The 20,536-nt window shown below is 48.1% G+C and overlaps 1 protein-coding gene across 1 annotated transcript in view; it reads left to right on the top strand.

Annotated features, from left to right (window-relative positions):
* Positions 1–20,536, top strand: part of NUP205 (nucleoporin 205) — a 967,082-nt gene that overhangs the window by 868,871 nt on the left and 77,675 nt on the right. Inside the window, exon 34 of the mRNA XM_086952983.1 lies at positions 8,653–8,791. Within this exon, the coding sequence (XP_086809109.1) occupies positions 8,653–8,791 (139 nt within the window). The remainder of the gene's footprint in view (positions 1–8,652; positions 8,792–20,536) is intronic.

The following is a 20,536-nucleotide window of genomic DNA, read 5'->3' as shown; positions in this document are numbered from 1 at the left end:
TGGAATAAAGAAAATCACAACTAAGAAAGCCTACGTCTGTGATCATTGACATTGTAGTTCTGAAATTTTGTGGTGCACCTTTGCATTTATGTATTGATCTCTTGAGTTCTTTGATGAACTATCACTGTGACAGTGGGTGGTAACCAGTGTGCACACACTTCGCCCATACAAACTATCAGGGGCGATTTAAAATTTGGGGGGTGATTTGGGTCAGGTGCTACAATTAGGAAGTTTCCACTGGCTTCTCTATTTCTTTGAAATTACTAAATTTATGGGTGTTACAGGTAGGGCAAGGGCAGGGACCAATAGGTCCCTGTCCTGGGGTGGGTACACCACATAGCCTGCTCCTCTCCTGTGGGAGGGGGGAAGAAGCCTAGCTGTGATTAGGCAGGGCTCCCCATCTTCAAGATGGCCGGAGCCTGGGGTGATGCTTCACCTCGCATCTCCCACCTGAGGGGTGGGGTTGGCAAAGGCTGGCACACCCCCCTTCCTGACGTGGGGTTTCCCGCCAGTCTTCCCGCCAGAGTGGAGGTTGGAACTGGTGGGGGCCAGTTGCTGAGTACAGCAAATGGTCTGGAGAAGCTCACAGAGGCGGCATGCCTTTGAAGTTTCTCCCTGCCCATCCTGGGGGAGGAGTCCTAGCACCTCGCCCAGGATGTGCATTGTTGCATGCCCAGGAGAGCGGGGGGCTCTCCACCCAGGGGTCCAGCAACATGTCTGCTGTGTGGCAGCCTCTGCAGCCACTCAGACCAGACGTGGATTGTAGGTTAGGTTTTCAGGGGGCATCTCTAAGATGCCCTCTGGTGCATTTTACATTAAATCCCTCGCTGGCATCCGTGCGGGTTTATTGTGCTGAGAAGATTGGTACCAAACTTCTCAGTCTTCAGTGTAGACATTATGGTGCTGTGGAGTTTGTAATGACAACCTCCTAGCACTATATACTCTTAATGACATCACTGCACGTTGAGTACCCAGGAATGGCTCTGGGTACTGTAAGGGCACAGGGCTCATGCACCTGTTCCCACACCACTGGCATAGGGCACCCAGCTAGAGTGGTGACTGAAGTATGCCAGGGCAGTGGGTTCTGTGGGCATGGCACACAGGGATGTGTGCCATGTTGACTCTGTTTAGTTCTGTACCTAGACACAGCCTGCAAAGGCAGTGTGTGGGTATCAGGGTACAGGGCCCCTAAGGGTGGCACAATAAGTGCTGCAGCCCTTAGGGGTCTTCTCTGTTCAACAGGTCCTGGCCCCATTTACTAGGGGCTAATAGCTGGCCAGAGATGCCAATTGGGTTTTGTTTTAATACAGCTTTAGGGAATGAACACAGGCCCTGGGTACCTGGTTGGCAGGAGCCCAGGGCACACTCAGTCAAAGCACATCAGCAGTTCAGCAAAAAGTGGGGGCATACCAATGCAAGAAAGATGGCACTTTCTCACATACAGGGCTCATGCACCTGTGCCCACACTGGCATAGTGCACCCAGCTATAGGGGTGACTGAAGTATGCAAGGGCAGTGGGTTCTGTGGGCATGGCACACAGGGATGTGTGCCATGTCGACTCTGTTTACTTCTGCACCAAGACACTCAACCTGCAAAGGCAGCGTGTGTCAGTGTACAGGGCCCTTAAGGGTGGCACAAAAAGTGCTGCCGCCCTTAGGAGCCTTCTCTGGTCACAGGGCCCTGGGTACCTAGGGTACCATTTACCAGGTGCTTACCTGTGGCCAGAGATGCCAATTTGGCCTAGTTTCAATACAGTTTTAGGGAAGGAACACAGGCCCTGGGCACCTGATTGGCAGATGCCCAGGGCACACTCAAAGTACATCAGCAATTCAGCAAAAAGCGGGGGCATACCATGCCAGAAAGATGGCATTTTCTCACAACTCTCAATGCTGGAAGATCATGAAACAAGCAGTGAGGAAGACATTGAACAACTCCAACAGGCAGAACCTGGACCCCCAAGCCCACACAGAAGAGCCGTAGAACAGATCACGCCGTAACAACATCCAAATTCGCGGAGTTTCCTCCGGAACCGAGGGATCGGACTTATTGCGATCCATCCTGGAAGCAGGTCCCTAGATAACCATCCAACTCGACAGAGTACAGAGAGTAAAACCCAAACGCTCATCTAAAGCCCCGCCACTGTACATTTGCATGTGTGTCCACAACTTCCCCTTGAAGGAGCGTATCTTCCAGAAAGCCAGAAACAAACACCCCCTGCAGTAACAAGACTATCACCTGGTCCTATACCAGGACCTTGCAGCAACAACCCTCCAGAAACAGAAAGACTTTGAACCCATCACTTTTCACCTTTGTGCAGCAGCATTGCGCTATTCCTGGGGGCACCCCTTCCGTGTAATTTTCCGTCATGAAGGGAAATTACATCAAACCTAATCCATGGAAGAAGCGCGTCACATACTGAACTTGAAGGCAGATCCTCTGATCTATGCGAAACAGCAGAGTAGAAACAAACGGAGTAAACTGCCGAGTGGTGGGGGGGGGTTCCGGCACTTCGCCTGTTGGTCTTGAGCGGATCCTGATACAATAGCCAGAGAGACGCAGGCATTCAGGCACACTATCCGGAGCTTCCTTGAGACCAGCGTCACCTTGACAAAGGGAACCTCTCCTTTGGGTCTCATATTCTTTGCCGAGTATATGGTCCTTCTGGCCTAGCTGTTTTGGGACACCGCCCTCCCCATAGGACCATATTAAGTGTGTATGGCTAGACCGTAAGTTGGATTTTAAAGAGCAAGCTGGTTAGGTGGCAGCTTGTTGCTTTGGGATCTTATAAAAGATCCTTCCCCCTACTACTTTCCTATGCCAGAAGACTACTGGTTCAAGCTTTGATTTTATCACGCAAAGACTATGCTAATGCCCTATATCTAGGAGCACCACTCACAACCGTTAAAAAAACCGTGCTGAACGTTTGCTTTTGAATACTTCCAAACACTTTTCAGCCAAGCCTGCTCTTGCATCACACCATTGGCTGCCCATCGAAAAAAGAGTCCAGTTTAAGGCTTTATGTATCATGCATAAAGCACTCTCAGGCAAAGGCCATCCCTCTATCACAGATATTATTCAACCTTATCGCCCCAAGAGATCTTTAAAGTCAGATAACAAACAACTAGCTGTAGACCCCAAAATTAAAAGAACACTAAGCGGAGAACGTCGCTTCTCATTAAATGCTGCAAAATTGTGGAACAATCTACCTATTGATATTTGCCTGGAACCTAACCACTTAACCTTCCAAAAGCAACTTAGAACGTATCTGTTTCCTTAATTTTGTCCGTGGTTGAAATTGCACCGCTACTTGTACTGGGATGCTCCCGAGTAGCCATGCGTCTAGAAATACCTTTTCATTCATTCATTCATTCTCACATCTCGCTCTCCTTTCTACCCCCGCCTCGACACAACGCCGGGGTGGTGGATGGCCGGGCCCGGGCGGGATAGGGGGGTCCGCACCCATGACCCCACTAGTGACTAAATGGACATACCAGAAGTGGACTGTAATTTCCTTTGCATCAGTTCAAATTTTCTGTTCTTGTTTGTTATGACTTTGGTTTGTTTACAATTTCTTCTGCTGAACGGGCCTGGAAACTATCATCGTGAGCCTTTGACCTCTACACTCCCTACTACATTTTGCTCTACCTGCACCGCACGTATGATCCTCTGCCCTCTCACAGGTAGCCACTGCATAGCACTCTACATCCGTGCCCAATGTCAAATCGACGGAGAATTCTCACACTAATTGTCAAAGGCCTCAATCATCCCCGAAAAAGGAGCTCCATCCTCTTACCATGAACACTTAGGGGCCCATGTATGCTTACTACAAGAGACTCCCCTTCTCCCCCTGGATGAGCATAGACTACGCTCCAAACACTTACCACGCCAATGTTTCTCTATCCTCCCTGCCATTTTAGTCTTCCTACACTTCAAAGGCAAGATAATATCCAAAGAGGCAGAGTTACGAGGGAGGCTGTTAGCGTACTCACTACATACAGGCACCGGAAAAAAATCACGATAGCCTCCATTTACTCACCTAATGAAGGGCAGGAGGCGTTCTTGAAACAAGCAGTTGTAGAGATCATGGGATCCTCAGGCCGCCTGGTCTTAGTGGGGAGCGATCTGAACCTCGTCGTCGAGAACGACATGGACAAATATGCACAAAGACAGGGACATACGGGCTCACTTTCCAAGAAGGACTTGGCCTGGCTCAACAATAGGGGACTCCCCGATATCTGGAAGAACACACATACACAGGCCAGAGACTACACATATTCTTCATTTGTGCGGAAAAGATATGCCACACTAGACAATTTCCTGGGCACCCACGACTTTGCCTCTCGGGTGCAAGACTTCACTATTGAATCTCAATCCCTGTTGGATCATGCGGCTATAGTGGTCAACATAGACATTCTAAGACATGGCCATAGCCCCAAACATGACGTCTGCCAGACAGTCTTTTGCAACGTCCTGGCAATGTGGAGCAAATCACCAGAACGATCAAAGACTTTCTGGCCATCAACGACACCCCAGAATCTGCCGTTTCCATTATTTGGGACCCACTGAAGGCTTTGGTAAGCAGGGAACTGATCGCCATATCGTCTGCCTAAAATAAAGGGTGCAGGGATAAAAGGGAAAACCTCTTGCAACAAGTTGTAGAACTCAAGCGCATTCACCAATGGTCAGGAACCACCAGGTGGGGAGGCAGTTGGAGGCCTCCAGAACCCAACTAGCCGGTATTGATAGTGATAGGGCAGAATATGCCACACTGTGCTTAAAACATTAATTCTATTTCGGGCGATCTCCTTATCAACAGGCTGAGGATCCAGCGGCAAGAGCCACGGGTCCAGGAGATTTTAGATTCTGAGGGCCAGGCGCAGACCGAAGATCCCCATATAACAAAAGCGTTTAGCAACTACTATCAGAAGCTATACGCAGCGCAGAACCTCCAGATAGAGGGAATCCCGTCATACCTCCAGGAAGCACATACATCCACCCTCACCTCGGAACAAAGGGAAGATTTGGACCATTCGAATAAAATTGAGGAGGTCATCGCATGTATAGCCTGACTAAAGCTTTCCAAATCCCTTGGGCCCCAACGGCGTTTCAGCTATCTTTTACAAAACGTTTTGCCCAATTCTATTGCCCCCCCTGACCGGACTCTTTCACGCCCTTGGGAACTCGACAACCCTCGCTCCTTCGATGAAAATGGCCTCCATCTCCGTGATCCCCAAAAAAAGATAAAGCCCAGTGCTCCTCGTACAGACCGATTTCCCTTTTAAATGCTTATTTTAAAATATTTTAAAATATTCAGAGGTATCTTAGCTGCTCGTCGCAATCCCTTACTGCGGGTCTTATTGACCCGGATCAGGCAGGGTTTGTCGCACAACGTCAGTGCAGTGACAATACACGCAGCATCCTCCACCTTATAGACAAGGCCCAGAGACCTGGCCAAGAACATATCCTCTTATCGGTCGAAGCTGAGAAAGCGTTAGACAGATTTCACTGGCCCTATCTCAAGGCCACTTTGGAGCATTTCGGTATGGGAGATAGATTTTGGAAGTGGATCTCTAGCACCTATGACGGCCCTACCGCAGTCATTCAGTTAAATGGACCTTCTTTTACTCCATTTACAATTAATAGAGACTCCAGGCGAGGGTGCCCGCTGTCACCATTACTCTCTGCCTTATACATGGAGGCCATGGCCCACAGAGTCCCATCACACCCTGCAATTAAGAGAAGTAATTTTGGCGGTGACTTACACACAATCAGCCTGTACGCCGATGATGTTCTGACGACGCTGGAGGACCTGGCCTCATCCTTCCCGGCCTTCCTCGACAAACTCACAGCCTTTGACCAAGTTGCAGGTTTCAAAATGAATATCCACAAGTCACAAGCCCTAAACCTAACAATGTCACAACAATTGTTACCTACACTTTAACAAACTTTCCCTCTCCAGTGGGCCACTTCTTACATCAGGTACCTGGGACTCCAGATCGCCCCCACAACATCTGAGACTTTGACCCTCAATTACTGCGCACTGACCCAGCAGATACACTCTGACCTGCACCGCTGGCGGCAACACACTCTCTTCCAAGTATTACCATTAGACCTACCCCGGGGTCCATTCGAGCACTACAGGACGATTTGAATCATTTTGTCTGGGCGGATAAACGTCCCAGACTAGCCTAAAGGTCTCCTTCGGAGGGTGGTTTCGGGGTTCAAGACTTTGTTCATTACTACCTGGCTGCACTGCTAAGAATCTTTGTCGAATGTAAACGTGGGGAGTTGGAATAACACTGGCTTTTTATGGAAAAAGCGCTTGCAGGACAGCCCTTTTGGAAGATTCCCTTTCTTCTAAAAAGCGCACGTCCCCCTAACTTATATCTTCTATCAGGAAGCCAGCTCTAGTGGCTTTGGACAAGATGGCAACTCGCAGGCATCTCACCTCCTGTCCCTCTCCCTTAACACCTACCGTAGGGAACTCCGACTTTATCCAGGCCCTATCGAACCCGGAGTTCCATCGCTGGACCCAAGCAGGATGTATATCGGTAGGGCACCTGTTTGACACAGAAGGTCCCATCCCGTTCGACTCCCTTGGCCAAGAACATGAATTTCCCGAAGGAGAGAGGTGGCATTGCACCCAGATTCCCCATTGGGTGATACTTTCTTGCACGACAAACACACACCTCAGTACCCATCTGTATATGCTACTGGGATCCCGAATTCCCAGCCGCAAAATCCCCGGGCCAGCGGCGGCGTGATTCAGAGATAGGGAGGGAACTGTCTATGAAGGAATGGGATGAAATCTACTACTGCGCCCGGCACACAGCTCGTAACATCCCGGCTTTGAAACGCCCACTAAAATCATAACGTAATGGTATTTCACCCCTAATAGATTACATAAACGTACACCATCTAAATCACCTGACTGCTGGCGCCAATGCAGTTCCTTAGGTACGTTACTACACATACTATGGGAATGCCTGAAATTAGCCACATACTGGCCTCAGGACCTTAAAGACATAGACATGCACCTAGACACAGAAATCCCTAGATACCTGGCATACATCCTCTTTGGCCCTCCTAACACACTCAACTTTCCATTAAAGTCCTGCAGAGGCAGACTAGCGCTACTGGCAGCCCTTCCGAACATATTAACGCACTGGGGCACCCTAAATATTCCTACACACCAGGGCTGGTTACATAGACTCTGGTATATAATGGGGATGAAATGAATCACCCTCTCACTGACCAACCAAATCTCATCATTCCCCAAGCTTTGAAAGCCCTTCTAAACCCCCCTGACCACAGAATTTCGTGAGCTTACCTGTCCTAAATACTTACGCCTGTTCTACTTGTCCGAGTCCGCCACAGCACTAGCACATAACCATTAACTTGGGACGGGGTTTGGAGGATTCACCTCTTTCTTCTCACTTCTTTGTTTGTGCAAACAGGTTACCTATTGATACTGGAAATACAATAAAGATATTTAAACCATAACAATATTACAGTCACACCTGAATTTGTTGATGTGATGTCTCCAATTTTGAAAAAATGCGTCAAAGAGCAGAAAGGATCGTTGGAACATTTAATAGTCCATGCTGTTTTATTGCAAGAATGACTGTCTCATTTGCTAAATCTCCATGAGTCTAATTGAGCTAACAATTCATTTAGTAATTTGAAGTGATGGTTAGCTCCCAAAGATTTAAAAGTTTTCACAAGTATTTTTGTGGATGCTTCCCATCAGTACAATTGTACTACCTTGTTTGACAATACATTGTCATTCAGCCTATATGATTCATTGGTCACCCAACCCCACTTTGTATATTATTTGCAGGAAAATGGGCATCAAACTAATGTTTACAGAGAATTGGTACTGCAAGGTGGCCTTTTCTTACTGGTTATTGCCAAGCTTGAAAAATATTCTCTGGCATACTTACCTTCTTAAATAAATGGGAATTTATTCGCAGTGGCGGCTGTTGGCAACAGAAAGTGGTGAGGCAACTGATTCTAGTAATTGTTTTAGTTGAGTGATAGGTTTTTTTAAGGGTTACTGACCAAATTTGGTCTCTACTCCATTTCGTGTAAATTCACAATGTGCCAATGATAGAAATGCTACTGAAGTATCTTGACTCGTTCTCCTGCGTACCTTGGTATATGGTGCAACTTTTGGCACACACAATTTAGCCCTCACATCATTTGAGCTTTTATATAACTTAACATTTGAAACCTCCAATTTATTGAAGTCCCCCTGTTGTGAGTTTAGCTTATAATTTACAATTTCTCCTAGAATATTAGATGTGCTTAAAGCTTAGGTGTTTTCAGCAGATGTAGAATACAAACCAGGACTGTAGCACCAGAACGCTGTAATAGTGTCCCTATTTATTGATTTTTAGCGAAGTATCACTAACTCTGTTCCATATAAAGTGCAGGACACTGCTTTGACAAATAATAGAGTAAAAAGTATGCAGTCAGCACAGTCTATATCCATCCTTCAGGTCTTTAGTCACTTCCTTTGTAACTTCTTTGTTCACATTAGTGAGTAAAGAGGGGATAATTATACAAATGGAGATGCTTGTTTACTACAGCAGTATGTATTTTGCCTGTGGTGGGGTTTTTTCTAGCTGACTTTTATTGTCTTTTATTCAGGATGTTTGGGATGCGAGATACTCCAGTCTTCATTCCAGCACCCGTGGAGAGATATCGCCAGATTCTTCTACCAGCACTCCAGCTTTTCCAGGTTATTTTGACATCCTGCACAGCACAGCATCAACAGGCAGCAGGACAGGTGAGAGAATACGCCACAAAATATTGGTGCCGATTTGTCTAGCTTGTGTGGTAAGTGAGTCAACACGATAGGTACATTGACTTCATGGATTTATACATCATCAGGTTATCTGTTCAAGGGCAAAAAGCAGAACGGGTGTGGGATACTTCTAACCACAGATTCCTCGCCTTATGAATATCTCCAAGTGCCAAAATGGATCTGGAAATTCAGACGTGCTCATGCACGCTGGTTGGTACCACCGTCCAGCTTCGCACAGACGTCGATCAGCTCCCGAAGTGACAAACAAAGCCACATATAAGTCCACCCATGCTTGTGGACATCACTTCCTTTCTTTCTACACCTTTAGACCTGGAACCAGAGTATTGCTTTCTTTTTCTCCACATTTAAAGTTAATTTTCTACAGAAAAATCTTTACCACTGTGCCAGGGAACCTGTCAGCCCCTAGGACTATAGGGTGTAAGCCTTAATAGGAATGTTGCAAACAGATGTCTGTGACAGATACGCAAGAGGTGTATCTTTGGAGTTCGGGTTCGGTGCACGAATGCAGCCAGATGAACCGAAAGGCCATTCCTGAACGTGAGGTAAAGATTTATGTAGCGAAGCACAGTGAGACTCCACATAGGTTCCCCTACAGTTTGAAGTTTACTATGGACCAGCTCCTGCAGTTGTTACCACAGAAAGTCATCTTTGCAGTCAAAGTCTATGGATAAATAAAAAGAAATACGTAGTTCAAATGGGACTCGCCCCTTTTTGCCGCTCTCTGGAGAACAGAGCCGGACTGATAATTGCAGGCACCGGGCAATCCCCCGGTAGGCTGGAGGGGGTGAGGGCTGGTTTTCTGACAGGGGGCCGGTTTTGTGGCTGGGGCCGATTTTCGGTCCGTGAAATAACGTGGGTCACACTCATCGGCGGCTGAATTGTAATTGCATTTATAGCGCACTTCACTTGTCATGGTTTCACGTCGCTGCAACAATATACGTTTGATTTGATTGATTGAGTGGAGAGTCTGGATACAGGAAGTAATCACTCGTGAGGCGGGCGTGCGTGCGTAAGGCGTCCACTGCTAACATTGCTGCCTGTGCCGCCCGTTAATGGTACCGGCCTCATTATGCTGCAGGCAGCGCCCAGACCGAAGTCAGAGCTTTTGCAATTGCACAGTCTTCATTTCAGAGAGATGGCCGGAGACTCGTCATGGCCGTGACTCAATCAGGTCTGTGTTACTTGTACAACTTGTAAATAACATTTAAATGTGCAGCCTGACTTCGCCTTTAGAAGCTTTGCTATTGGCTGCTCACGTCACCGGCTGGTGCCGCTGCGGGCCGAGCTCTGTCATTATTATAGCACTGGACTTGAAAATATAATTTATTTTACAGCCCTGACTGAGTCTGCCTAACAGCTCGCTGTTTCTGGTCTCCTAAAGCTCTTAAGGAAATCACAGCATATGTTTAGAATAATGTTGCTGCTGGAACAAGATCGGCATTTTGGATAGTAGCGGTTTTCACCCTCCTGAAGAGCACAACAGAATGTTAATATTCCTGTGGAAAAGAACGTGTACATGTAGATCACTAAAGTGCATTTTATGTGGGTAGGTCAGTGGGTTACCGATTTTGTCACACTTCATAAATTACAATCCTAAATTACAATCCTAATCTAGCACAATTACTTATGAACTACACCAAAGGGTCTGTATTCAAAAAGTGTGTTTTAAAGGTTAGAACCCAGGGCTACGTTTTCCCTCAGACTTTCATTATCCTAATGTTGCTAAAATGTTTAGTTTGGATAGAAATATATTGTTTTAAGTAAAACCAACCGCAGTGGAACCTTTTAAATCATGTGTTTGTGCTTCTCCAGAACAAACACTCTTAAAATATATTGCTTACTAGTATGGATGAAATGTGATTCTACAACTTGTAATCCTCACTGTTTCATGTAACATTTCATTTAGGCTGATTTACACACGTATGATTAATTGTCTATCTATAATGTGTGCATGATGTAAAGTGCTCTGACACCCTAGTACGAGGAGCACTATAAAATAAATGAAAAACATGAAAAGTGCTATGTAGCAGTTTCAAGATGGTCTTACAGTTTCTCGCTGTTCATATGGGTGTAACTTCTGATATTTATCTGTCTCCATGGACTTCATTGCTTGATTTTACTCGCGAGAAAGTGTCAGTTTTAAGTGTCACACATTGCCTGCACATTGGTCATTGAATATCATTCATAGCTACCATAAAACTATGAAAATGTCACACATCAGCAATCTCAAACCTTGGTATCTATGCTTCAGAGAGAGTCACAGTAGTCTGACTGTCTGAGTCTGACAGACTGAGACTACTACTCCTCTCTGTCCGTTTCTCCGCTCCGCAGTGCAGCCTGAAGGGAAAAAAGCACAACTGCATTGACCCAGTGCAGACCATGCAGGCAGCCTTTCTGCTATGTGGATTTAATAATCAGGAGGAGGTGCCTGCCGCAGATGCATTGTCTCCTCCGCGCGTTTGCGCGCCACTCTTCAGTTCACCTTTAGTGTGGGGCTGATGGGTGACCAATTGTCATGCCGCATGCGCATTGGGCCTCACGCAATTAAAAGTGCGCGTGACTGCCTGCATCCCAGACGACTGAGACAGAGAGGCAGAGGCACCGTGCTCAGGCCTGACCGTGCGGCCATAATTAAATCATTTCTAGTCCCCCCTGTCTGCCACCAGCAGCAGGTGAGTTTTTCCATCCACTCCAGTCGTCGGCAATGAATGATCATTCATTGTGGGCAGTGGTGGCACTGGGCGGGCATCGCGTGCAGTGGTGGATTTGATTGGTGTTGTGAGCAGGGCAGAGGCAGTGCGGAGCGAGGTGGCCTGAGTTGCGTGCTCAAAGGACCGTCGCAGGCTGTGGCTGCAGGCAATACATCAAAAATTGTAATCATGATGAATCCAGGATGATTGTCACCGTCCGGGAATATGACAAATAATCATCATCATGTTTAAATTTTTTGATTTCATGCGCATGGTGCTGGCGTCCGGGCTGCGATTAAAGTAGGAGAACTAAGGTAATGCAGGCTGGCTGCTTTAATCGTGGCCTACTGTGATTGCTAGGCCTCTTGGGGGTTGCCTCAGGCGGCCAACTAAAGTAATACAGGCCCAATGAATTGTTTTGCACATACCATCAGATTGAGGCCTAATCATATGGTATGTGCAAAATAAACAAAGTGGAGCAAACATTATTTGGGGCATGGGCAGCCCCCCAGCCTCTCACTCACAAACTGGAGGCTCTGGTGCGGTTGGTCTCGTCTCAAGAGACTCACTCTCTCTCACTCCACTGCGCAGCGCAGAACCGGGATGAATCATTTCCACCGACAGGACCAGGCCATGGCTGTGGAGAGATGTTCCCAGAACAGGAATCATTTTCACAGGCAGGAACAGGCTGGTTTTCAGCCGCCCTTTCCTGCTCCAGGCCAGGACCCTTCAGCGTTTCTTAACGCAATGTATGGCGTCTTCTCAAGGGCGTGGTACCCCTCTGGTGCACCTTCGGGTCCCATGGGTCCTTTGGCTTTCAGCCTGGGAGTTCCTCACTCCTATCCTCCGGCTCCGTTTATGCCTTACATGCCGGCTCCGACGCCGCATTGGCAGTTCCCGGCTCCGCCGAAGTAGTCGACGCCGATTCCAGCGTCGCCTGCTCCTGATCATCCTCGAGGGCATTCTTCTGCGCCGTCGGATTCGATACAGGCGCCGGCCCCGAATCCGTCGAAGCCGCAGGTGGATCCGGCTGCGAGGCGTGTAAAGGAGAGGTCCAGAAGGGAAGCTCAACGCCTTTTGGAGGAGCAGAGATACATGGATTCACAGTCTGATGTTGAAGAAGGTGAATTAGAAGAGAGCTGTTTTGAGGAATTGGCGGATTCAGGGACTCTTGATTTCTCTCCAGAGTGGGAGTTGCCCTCAGGCTCGGGTGCTCCCTCTAAGGATATCCAGCCTTACCATCTGGTTATGAGGAAGGCTGCTGAGCTTCTTCAATTGACTCTGCCTACAGTGGAGTTCAAGTCTAATATCCTCACTGAAGTCCTGCATTCACCGAATTCTGTGGTTGAGCCTTTACTTCCATTCAATGAGGCCTTGACTGATCCCATTATAGAAGTGTGGAAGAAACCTTTGTCGGCTCCTGCGGTTTCTAAGAGTGTTGCGAGGAGGTACAGGGCTGCTCCTAAGGACCCGGCTTTTCTGTCTTCACATCCTTTGCCAGAGAGCCTGGTCATTCAGGCTGCCTGTTCAAAGAAGAGTCTTAGTGCCTTTCCTCAGGTTCCTTGTGAGAAGGAAGCAAAGAAACAGGACCAGGTGGCAAAAAAGACCTTTTCATCGGCTAGTATGGCCTTGAAGTCAACTAATGCCACATGTCTAATGGGAAGGTATGTGCATGCCCTGATGGACTCCTTGCGTATCCTGGCTCCAAAAATTCCTGACGCCAACCGGAAGGATTTTGAGGAGGTGATTTCTGACACTCAGGCAGCAGCCCGCCAGGTTATTCAAAGTGGTCTGGACACTGCTGACTCTGTGGCTCGTATTATGGGCACCGCTGTCGCCACTAGGAGGTCAGCCTGGTTGAAGTCATCGGACTTTTCGGCTGATGTTCAGGCGACTCTGCTTGATCTTCCTTTTGATGGTTCAGGTCTCTTTGGGAAGAAGGCGGATGCAGCTCTTGAGAGATTCAAGGATTGCAGAGCTACAGCGAAGTCTTTGGGTCTCCAGATCAGGGGCACTTCTTCCAACAGAAGGTTCAGGGGCTTTGGTCGCTCCTTTCGGAATTTCTGGCAAGGCCAACAGCAGTAGCAGCAACAGCAGCAGCAGCAAAATTCAGTGTACAGATCGTACAGGGGAAAGCAAAGAGCGCGTCCTCGTGGACGTCAGCCCTCCTCTTCCTCCACCTCTTCCAACCCCCCTGCCACAGAAAAGCAGCCCTAGATCCGCTATTCAGGATCATGTGGGTCCGGTTGGGGGTCGGCTTACCCATTTTCTACAGGATTGGGAATCGGTTACGACAGATCTTTGGGTTCTCAATCTTGTAGAAAATGGGTATGCCCTTCCCTTTCGGGAATTCCCCCCTGTTTACCCTCCTTGTCAAGGTTTTTGCACTGAGGAACATCTGTCTCTTCTGCAGGAGGAGGTTCTAACTCTGTTACGAAAGGGTGCGATTGAGGTGGTCCCAGAGCAGGAAAGGGGTCAGGGATGCTACTCCCGGTATTTCCTGATCCCCAAGAAGGATGGCAGGCTTCGTCCAATCCTGGATCTCAGGATCTTGAATCTCTATCTGAAGCAGGAGAAATTCAAGATGCTCACCCTTGTTCAGGTTCTTCAAGCGTTGATGGAAGGAGACTGGATGGTGTCGCTCGACTTGCAGGACGCGTATTTCCATATACCCATCCTGAAGTCGCACAGGAAGTATCTCCGTTTCACGGTTGGGTCGCAGCACTACCAGTTTGCGGTCCTTCCGTTTGGTCTTACTACTGCGCCTCGAGTCTTCACCAAGGTGATGGCGGTGGTGGCAGCTCATCTCAGGAGGTCGGGGATACCCGTGTTCCCTTATTTGGACGACTGGCTGATCAAAGCGGAGTCGTCAGAGAAGGTGCTCCATCATCTGCAAGAGACAACTCAGTTGTTGTCAGGTTGGGTTTTTCGATAAATGTACCCAAGTCTCACCTGGTGCCCTCCCAGCGCATCCTGTTCATAGGTGCCGTACTGAACACTACTGTTTGTCGTGCATTCCCTCCTCCTCAAAGGATTCGCGACATTCAGGAAATGATTCCTTTGTTTTTCAATGGAGCGGTTGTTCCAGTCCTGAAGGTCCTTCGCCTGCTCGGTCTGATGGCTTCTTGCATTCTCCTAGTCAACCATGCACGCTGGCACATGAGGGCACTCCAGTGGTGTCTCCGCAGGCAGTGGTATCAGCACAACGGAGATCTCGGGGAGTCGGTGAAGATCTCCAGAGAAACTGCAGCGGATCTGTCTTGGTGGAGCGTGGAAGGCAATCTGTCGCAAGGGAAGCCTTTCCATCTACCTCCATCGGTGGCCACGGTGATAACGGATGCATCCACTCTAGGGTGGGGTGCTCATCTGGGGGATCTGGAGGTCAAGGGTCTTTGGTCTCCAGAGGAAAGGTTGCTTCACATCAACCTTCTAGAGTTGCGGGTGATACGTTTGGCGCTCAAGGCCTTCCTCCCTTCCCTTCGCGGTCAGTCGATCCAAGTCCTGACGGACAACACGACCGCGATGTGGTACATCAACAAGCAGGGAGGAGTGGGGTCGCAGTGTCTCTGCAGAGAGGCTCTGCGTCTCTGGTCCTGGGTTCAGGACCACCAGATTTGTCTGATGGCAAATCATCTGGCCGGAGTTCTGAACGTGCGTGCAGACAGTCTCAGCCGGCAGTTCTCTGCCGACCACGAGTGGAGGCTTAACCCGGAGGTGGTTCATCGCGTCTTTCGGACGTGGGGGACTCCTCGGGTGGACCTGTTTGCCACTCGCGAGAATGCTCACTGCCCGTCCTTCTGCAGTCTCCAGTATCCGATGCAAGGAGCCTTGGGGGACGCGTTTCAGTTGAGTTGGGGAAATCAACTCCTTTACGCGTTTCCTCCCATATCCTTGATTCCTCGGGTTCTGAGGAAAATTCGCCAAGACCGGGCCCGAGTTATATTGGTCGCCCCGGATTGGCCAAGAAGGGTGTGGTATACAGATCTACTCCACCTCTCCTCTCACCCGCCGCTCCGTCTCCCTCTCAGGGCAGACCTCCTCTCTCAGATGGAGGGGCAGGTTCTACACCCCCGCCTCCAGACATTGCACCTTCATGCCTGGAAATTGAACGGGGCAACCTGATTTCCTATTCTCTCACGCCTGATGTGGTGGATGTCATTTTGTCTGCCAGACGTGACTCCACTAAGACTGTCTATTCATATAGATGGTCTAGGTTTGTTATTTGGTGTGGTGAGAATGATATTGACCAGTTGAGAGCCCATTTATCAGATGTGCTCCGGTTTGCTCTTTCTTTGGCGCAACAGGGGCTTGCAGTTGCCACGGTTAAGGGATATCTTTCGGCGCTGTCGGCTTTTATTTGTTTGCCTGATCAGCCCTCTCTTTTTAAGTCTCCTGTAGTTTTGAGGTTTTTGAAGGGTCTTGTTAACAAGTTCCCTCCTACTCCTTTTATTGTACCTCAGTGGGACTTGAATCTTGTCTTGACTTTTCTGATGGGCTCTCCCTTTGAGCCTCTTCATAAATGTCCAATGAGGCTTTTAACCTTTAAGGCAGTTTTCCTAGTTGCAATTACCTCGGCAAGGAGGGTGAGTGAGCTTCAAGCTCTTAGTTCCAAGCCCCCGTTCCTGGCCATACATGCTGATCGGATGGTTCTAAGGACCAGGGCTGCTTTTCTTCCTAAGGTGGTTACTCCTTTCCACCTTGGTCAATCCATTACCCTCCCTACCTTTTATCCTCCCCCGCACCCTTCTAAGGAGGAGGAGAGGTTGCACCGTCTGGACCCTAAGAGGGCGGTGTCTTTTTATTTGGACAGAACTAAAGACTGTCGCTTGGATGATCAACTCTTCATTGGCTTTGCTGGCTGCAAGAAGGGAAGAGCGGTCCATAAGAGGACTTTGTCGAGATGGATCGTCCTCTGCATTAAGATCTGCTACTCTTTGGCCGGTAAGGAGCCTCCAGAGGGCATAAGAGCTCATTCGACTAGGGCTAAGTCTTCGACCTCTGCATTGGCTAGAGGTGTGCCTGTAGAGGACATTTGTAGGGCGGCAACTTGGTCTTCCCTCCACACTTTCGCGAAGCATTACTGCTTGGATACCGAAGTGAGGAGGGACGGTCATTTTGCGCGCTCTGTCCTTCAGGATTTCCTGGTTTAGAAGAGTGGACTCCCTCCTCCGGGAGTGGGGACTGCTGTGGGACTCTATTCACAAGGTGAGGAATCCACAGGGCAGATGTATCTATCAGAAGAAAAAGTTACTTACCTTTGGTAACGCTTTTTCTGGTAGATACTATATCTGCCTGTGGATTCCTCACTGACCCACCCGCCTCCCCGTTGTCCGATGCCAGAGTTATTGTAATGTATATTTATTTTGATGTCAAGGAAATGTTTCAATTGCTTTCCTGCATTTGCTTTGCACTGTGTGTTTTGCCTTGACTATTGTGTACTGTGTATACTTTGTATATATCTACTGTCATTGGTCCGTCCGTGTGCCTCGATGGCACGGAAAAAAGGCGGAACTGATGTCATCACGCCGGCGTGGGCCTATTGTAGGCGTCGGTGACGTCAGCGGAGTCTCTGTGACGTCCTATCCACGTCGGCGCGAGGCTACGAAAAAGAATTTCCGAATGTTGCTGGCGCATGGAGGATATTCACAAGGTGAGGAATCCACAGGCAGATATAGTATCTACCAGAAAAAGCGTTACCGAAGGTAAGTAACTTGTTCGTTTGTCTGTCTCAGTGTGTACACAGTCTGTCTGTGTGATTGCATCCATCTGGATCTGTGTCTAGCTACATTGTGTGCTGAAGTGGCACCAGGACTGTGTCTGCCTCTGTGTCAGTGTCTAAATACTTGTCTGACAGTTTCCATGTGTAATTAAATGTCTGATTGCCTCTTGTTTGCCTTTCTGCATGTGTGGTTATTTTTGTGTATCTGTCTGGTACTGCCGTCTCTGATTGTTTAAGGACATTTGAGTGGGATGATAGTATAGATAAAGAGTATTTGATTGATAGTATTGGCTGATACTCATGTTCTATACAGCTATAGCCACCTTCTTCAGTACAGCCATGGGAACATTCTGTGATACAATAATGCACATTTACTACAGTAGGATAACAGCATGTTTTGCCCTGCATTAATGCCTATTCTGTAGTGCAATAATAGCCATTCTCTGTAGTGAAATGATTACATAGTCTCTAGGACAGTTGTGGCCTCAGTCCTGTAGGAGACTGATTGCATTAATTCTGTAGTACAGTCATGGGACCATTCTGTGTCAAATAAGGAACATATACCATAGTACAAAACGTCATTACATTCATGCACATTCTACAGTGCAATAATAGCCTTATTCTTTAGTGAAATTATGACACTCTGTAGTACAATAGCCTCAATGGTAGGGTAGCAATGACATACTATAATACCCTTATTGCATGTTCTGTACTACAATCATTGCATATTTTGTAGTACAGACGCACAGAGAGGGTCATATTTGGGACTAAGATGGCTACATTCAAAGGTACAGCCAAGGGGACATTCTGTACTACATTAATGGGCATATACTGCTGTACCGTAATGAAAAGTTATTCAGTACATTGATACACGTTTTGTTATACAATAATATCTATTTTATCTAGTTCAACTATTCCCTTATTCTGTAGTGAAATAATATTGCACTATATGGAACAACGATGGCGCTTTGGTGTAGTGAGGGTAAAATTATAAGTAAGTTAGTGGTATGTTCTGTAATGAAATGATAGAAATCTTTCTCCCTTTCACTCCTTCCATCTCTCCCCTTTCTCTCTCTCTCTCTCCTTTTCTATCTCCCTCTCTCCTTCCATCTCTCTTCCTCTCTCGCTTTATCCCTCTCTCTATCCCTCTCTCTTTTTCCATCCTTCTCTTGCTCTCCCACTCTCTCTCTCGCGCCTCCTCTCTCCCCCTCTCTCTCCCTCCCTCTCTCTGTTTCTTTCTCTCGCCCCCTCTTGCCCCCTCTCCCTTTCTCTCTCTCTCTCCCTTTCTTTCTCTCCCTCTCTTTTCCCTCCCCCTTTCTCTATCCCTTTCCCTTTCTCTATTTCTCTATCCTCTCTCTCTCGCTCTCTCACTCACTCTTTATTTATCCCTCTCTCCCTCTCAATCTTTCTCTCTATACCTATCCTTCTCTTGCTCTCTTACTCTCTCTCTCCCTCCCTCTCTATATCCAGATATCTCTCTTGCTTCCTCTCTCACTCTCTATCCCTTTCTCTCTCTCTCTTTCACTCACTCCCTCTCACTCCCTCTTTCTCTTTCTTCCTCTCCCTCTCTCTCTCTCCCCATCTCTCTCTCCCCCTCCCTCCCTCTCTCTCCCCCTTTCTCTCGCTCCCTTTCTCTCTCTCTATCACTCCCTATCCCTCTCTAGCTCTCTCACTCTCTGCCCCCTCTCTCTCCCTCCGCTCTCTCACTATCCCTCTCTCTCCCTCTCTCCCTCCGCTCTCTCACTATCCCTCTCTCTCCCTCTCTGTTCCTCTTACTCTCCCTCTCTCTCTCTCTCCGTCCCTCCCCCTCTTTCCATCCCTCTCCCTGTCCTTCTCTCAGTCCTCTCCTTCCTCTAGCTCTCATTCTCTTCCTCTTTTTCTCCCTCTTCTTTTCCCTTTCTCTTCCTGTCTCCCTCTCCCTCTCTCCCCCTTCCTTCCTTCCCTCCCCCATTCCTTCCCTCCCTCTCCCTCTCCTCCCATCTCTCTTCCCCACGTAAAACATAGCCTAGCCTATTGCCGCGGTCAGTGCTTGTTCATGCTCCCAGCGTTTCTATATAATATTTTGTGTCAATGAATGTATTATGCAGACTCTTAATTTATTTTTTATGAGTGTTCAGACCTCTCGGCGGATCCGCCTAGGGGTTGGAGGAGAGGGGGCAGGGTGCCTCATCACTATTTAGACCTGGTGCTCTTTAAGATCATCATCTACTATTTACTGTGCTTTGAAAGTTGATAGAATTGAATATGTAATGAAAAATGTGCTGTAAAATTCACTATTTTGGTCTGTCTTTTTCCAAAATTTTCCAAAAAAACCCTAGTAGTTGTCGGCCTCGCTCGCTGCGCTCGCTCGCTATGCGCCGCACGGGGGCTGGTCTGGAAAAATTTGCCAGGGCTGCTTTCAGTTCCCAGTCCGGCCCTGCTGGAGAAGGCACAAGGGTGTCACCATGCCTACAGGTCTTGCTTCTATTGTAAAGAGGAACTGATTTAATTTTTGGTCCCCATGCGCCCTGAGTTCTTGGGAGTTAAAGGAATATTGGAGGTAACGAGGTGTTAGAGGACTCAAAAACTGCCTGACCACCCACTGGGGGAACTGCATTCCTATTGATTCAAGACTGCATGTTTCATCATCAATGAGCTAGATATATATATATATACACCACCCAGAGTTTTACATCTTTCTGCGAGGACCCCAGCAAAACGCCATCCATCGAGAAATGCGGCTCAACGCGTTTCGGGACACCGCCCTTGGTCACGAGCCTCCAGGAAATAAAGACAATGTCAGCTTTGAGTTTAAACACCTGCTTTAACTTAGTCAGCTTTGCCCTCCTGGTCGTGTCTTAGAGCCTCTCTCAGCTGCAAAAGCCCAGTGCCTTCTGGTCTTAGCAGTTCGACTCACAATGTATTACCTCTGTGGGTTGTGCCAAAAACCATAATTCCCTACTGTTAAAATCCCCAGTGGGTCCAAAGGAAAGCGAAAGGTGAGTTTGTTGGGTTCCGTACCCCCTCTTACCGACAACCTCTGCTCCAAGAAACATCCAGTGTTTCATGGTGCCAAGATCGGCTGCTGCAGCGGGACTCCTTGCGACCGAGCCTGGCCGCTACAAACATTCAAAACAGGTTGCCCATAGTGAGGAGGCCACCCAGCGTTTTACATCTTTCTGCGAGGGCCCCAGCAAACACAGCAAAACGCCATCCAGCCGGAAATGCAGCTCAACACGTTTCGGGACACCGTTCTTGGTCACGAGCCTCCAGGTGCCGCGCCAGTGCCACTTTGGAGCTGGTGTTTTGGAAGGAAGG

Source organism: Lissotriton vulgaris, chromosome 1_2 (genome assembly GCF_964263255.1).
Source record: "Lissotriton vulgaris chromosome 1_2, aLisVul1.2, whole genome shotgun sequence".
Lineage (NCBI taxonomy): Eukaryota > Metazoa > Chordata > Amphibia > Caudata > Salamandridae > Lissotriton > Lissotriton vulgaris.
Note: the sequence above shows the minus strand (reverse complement) of the source record. Positions and strands in the feature narration are given on the sequence as shown.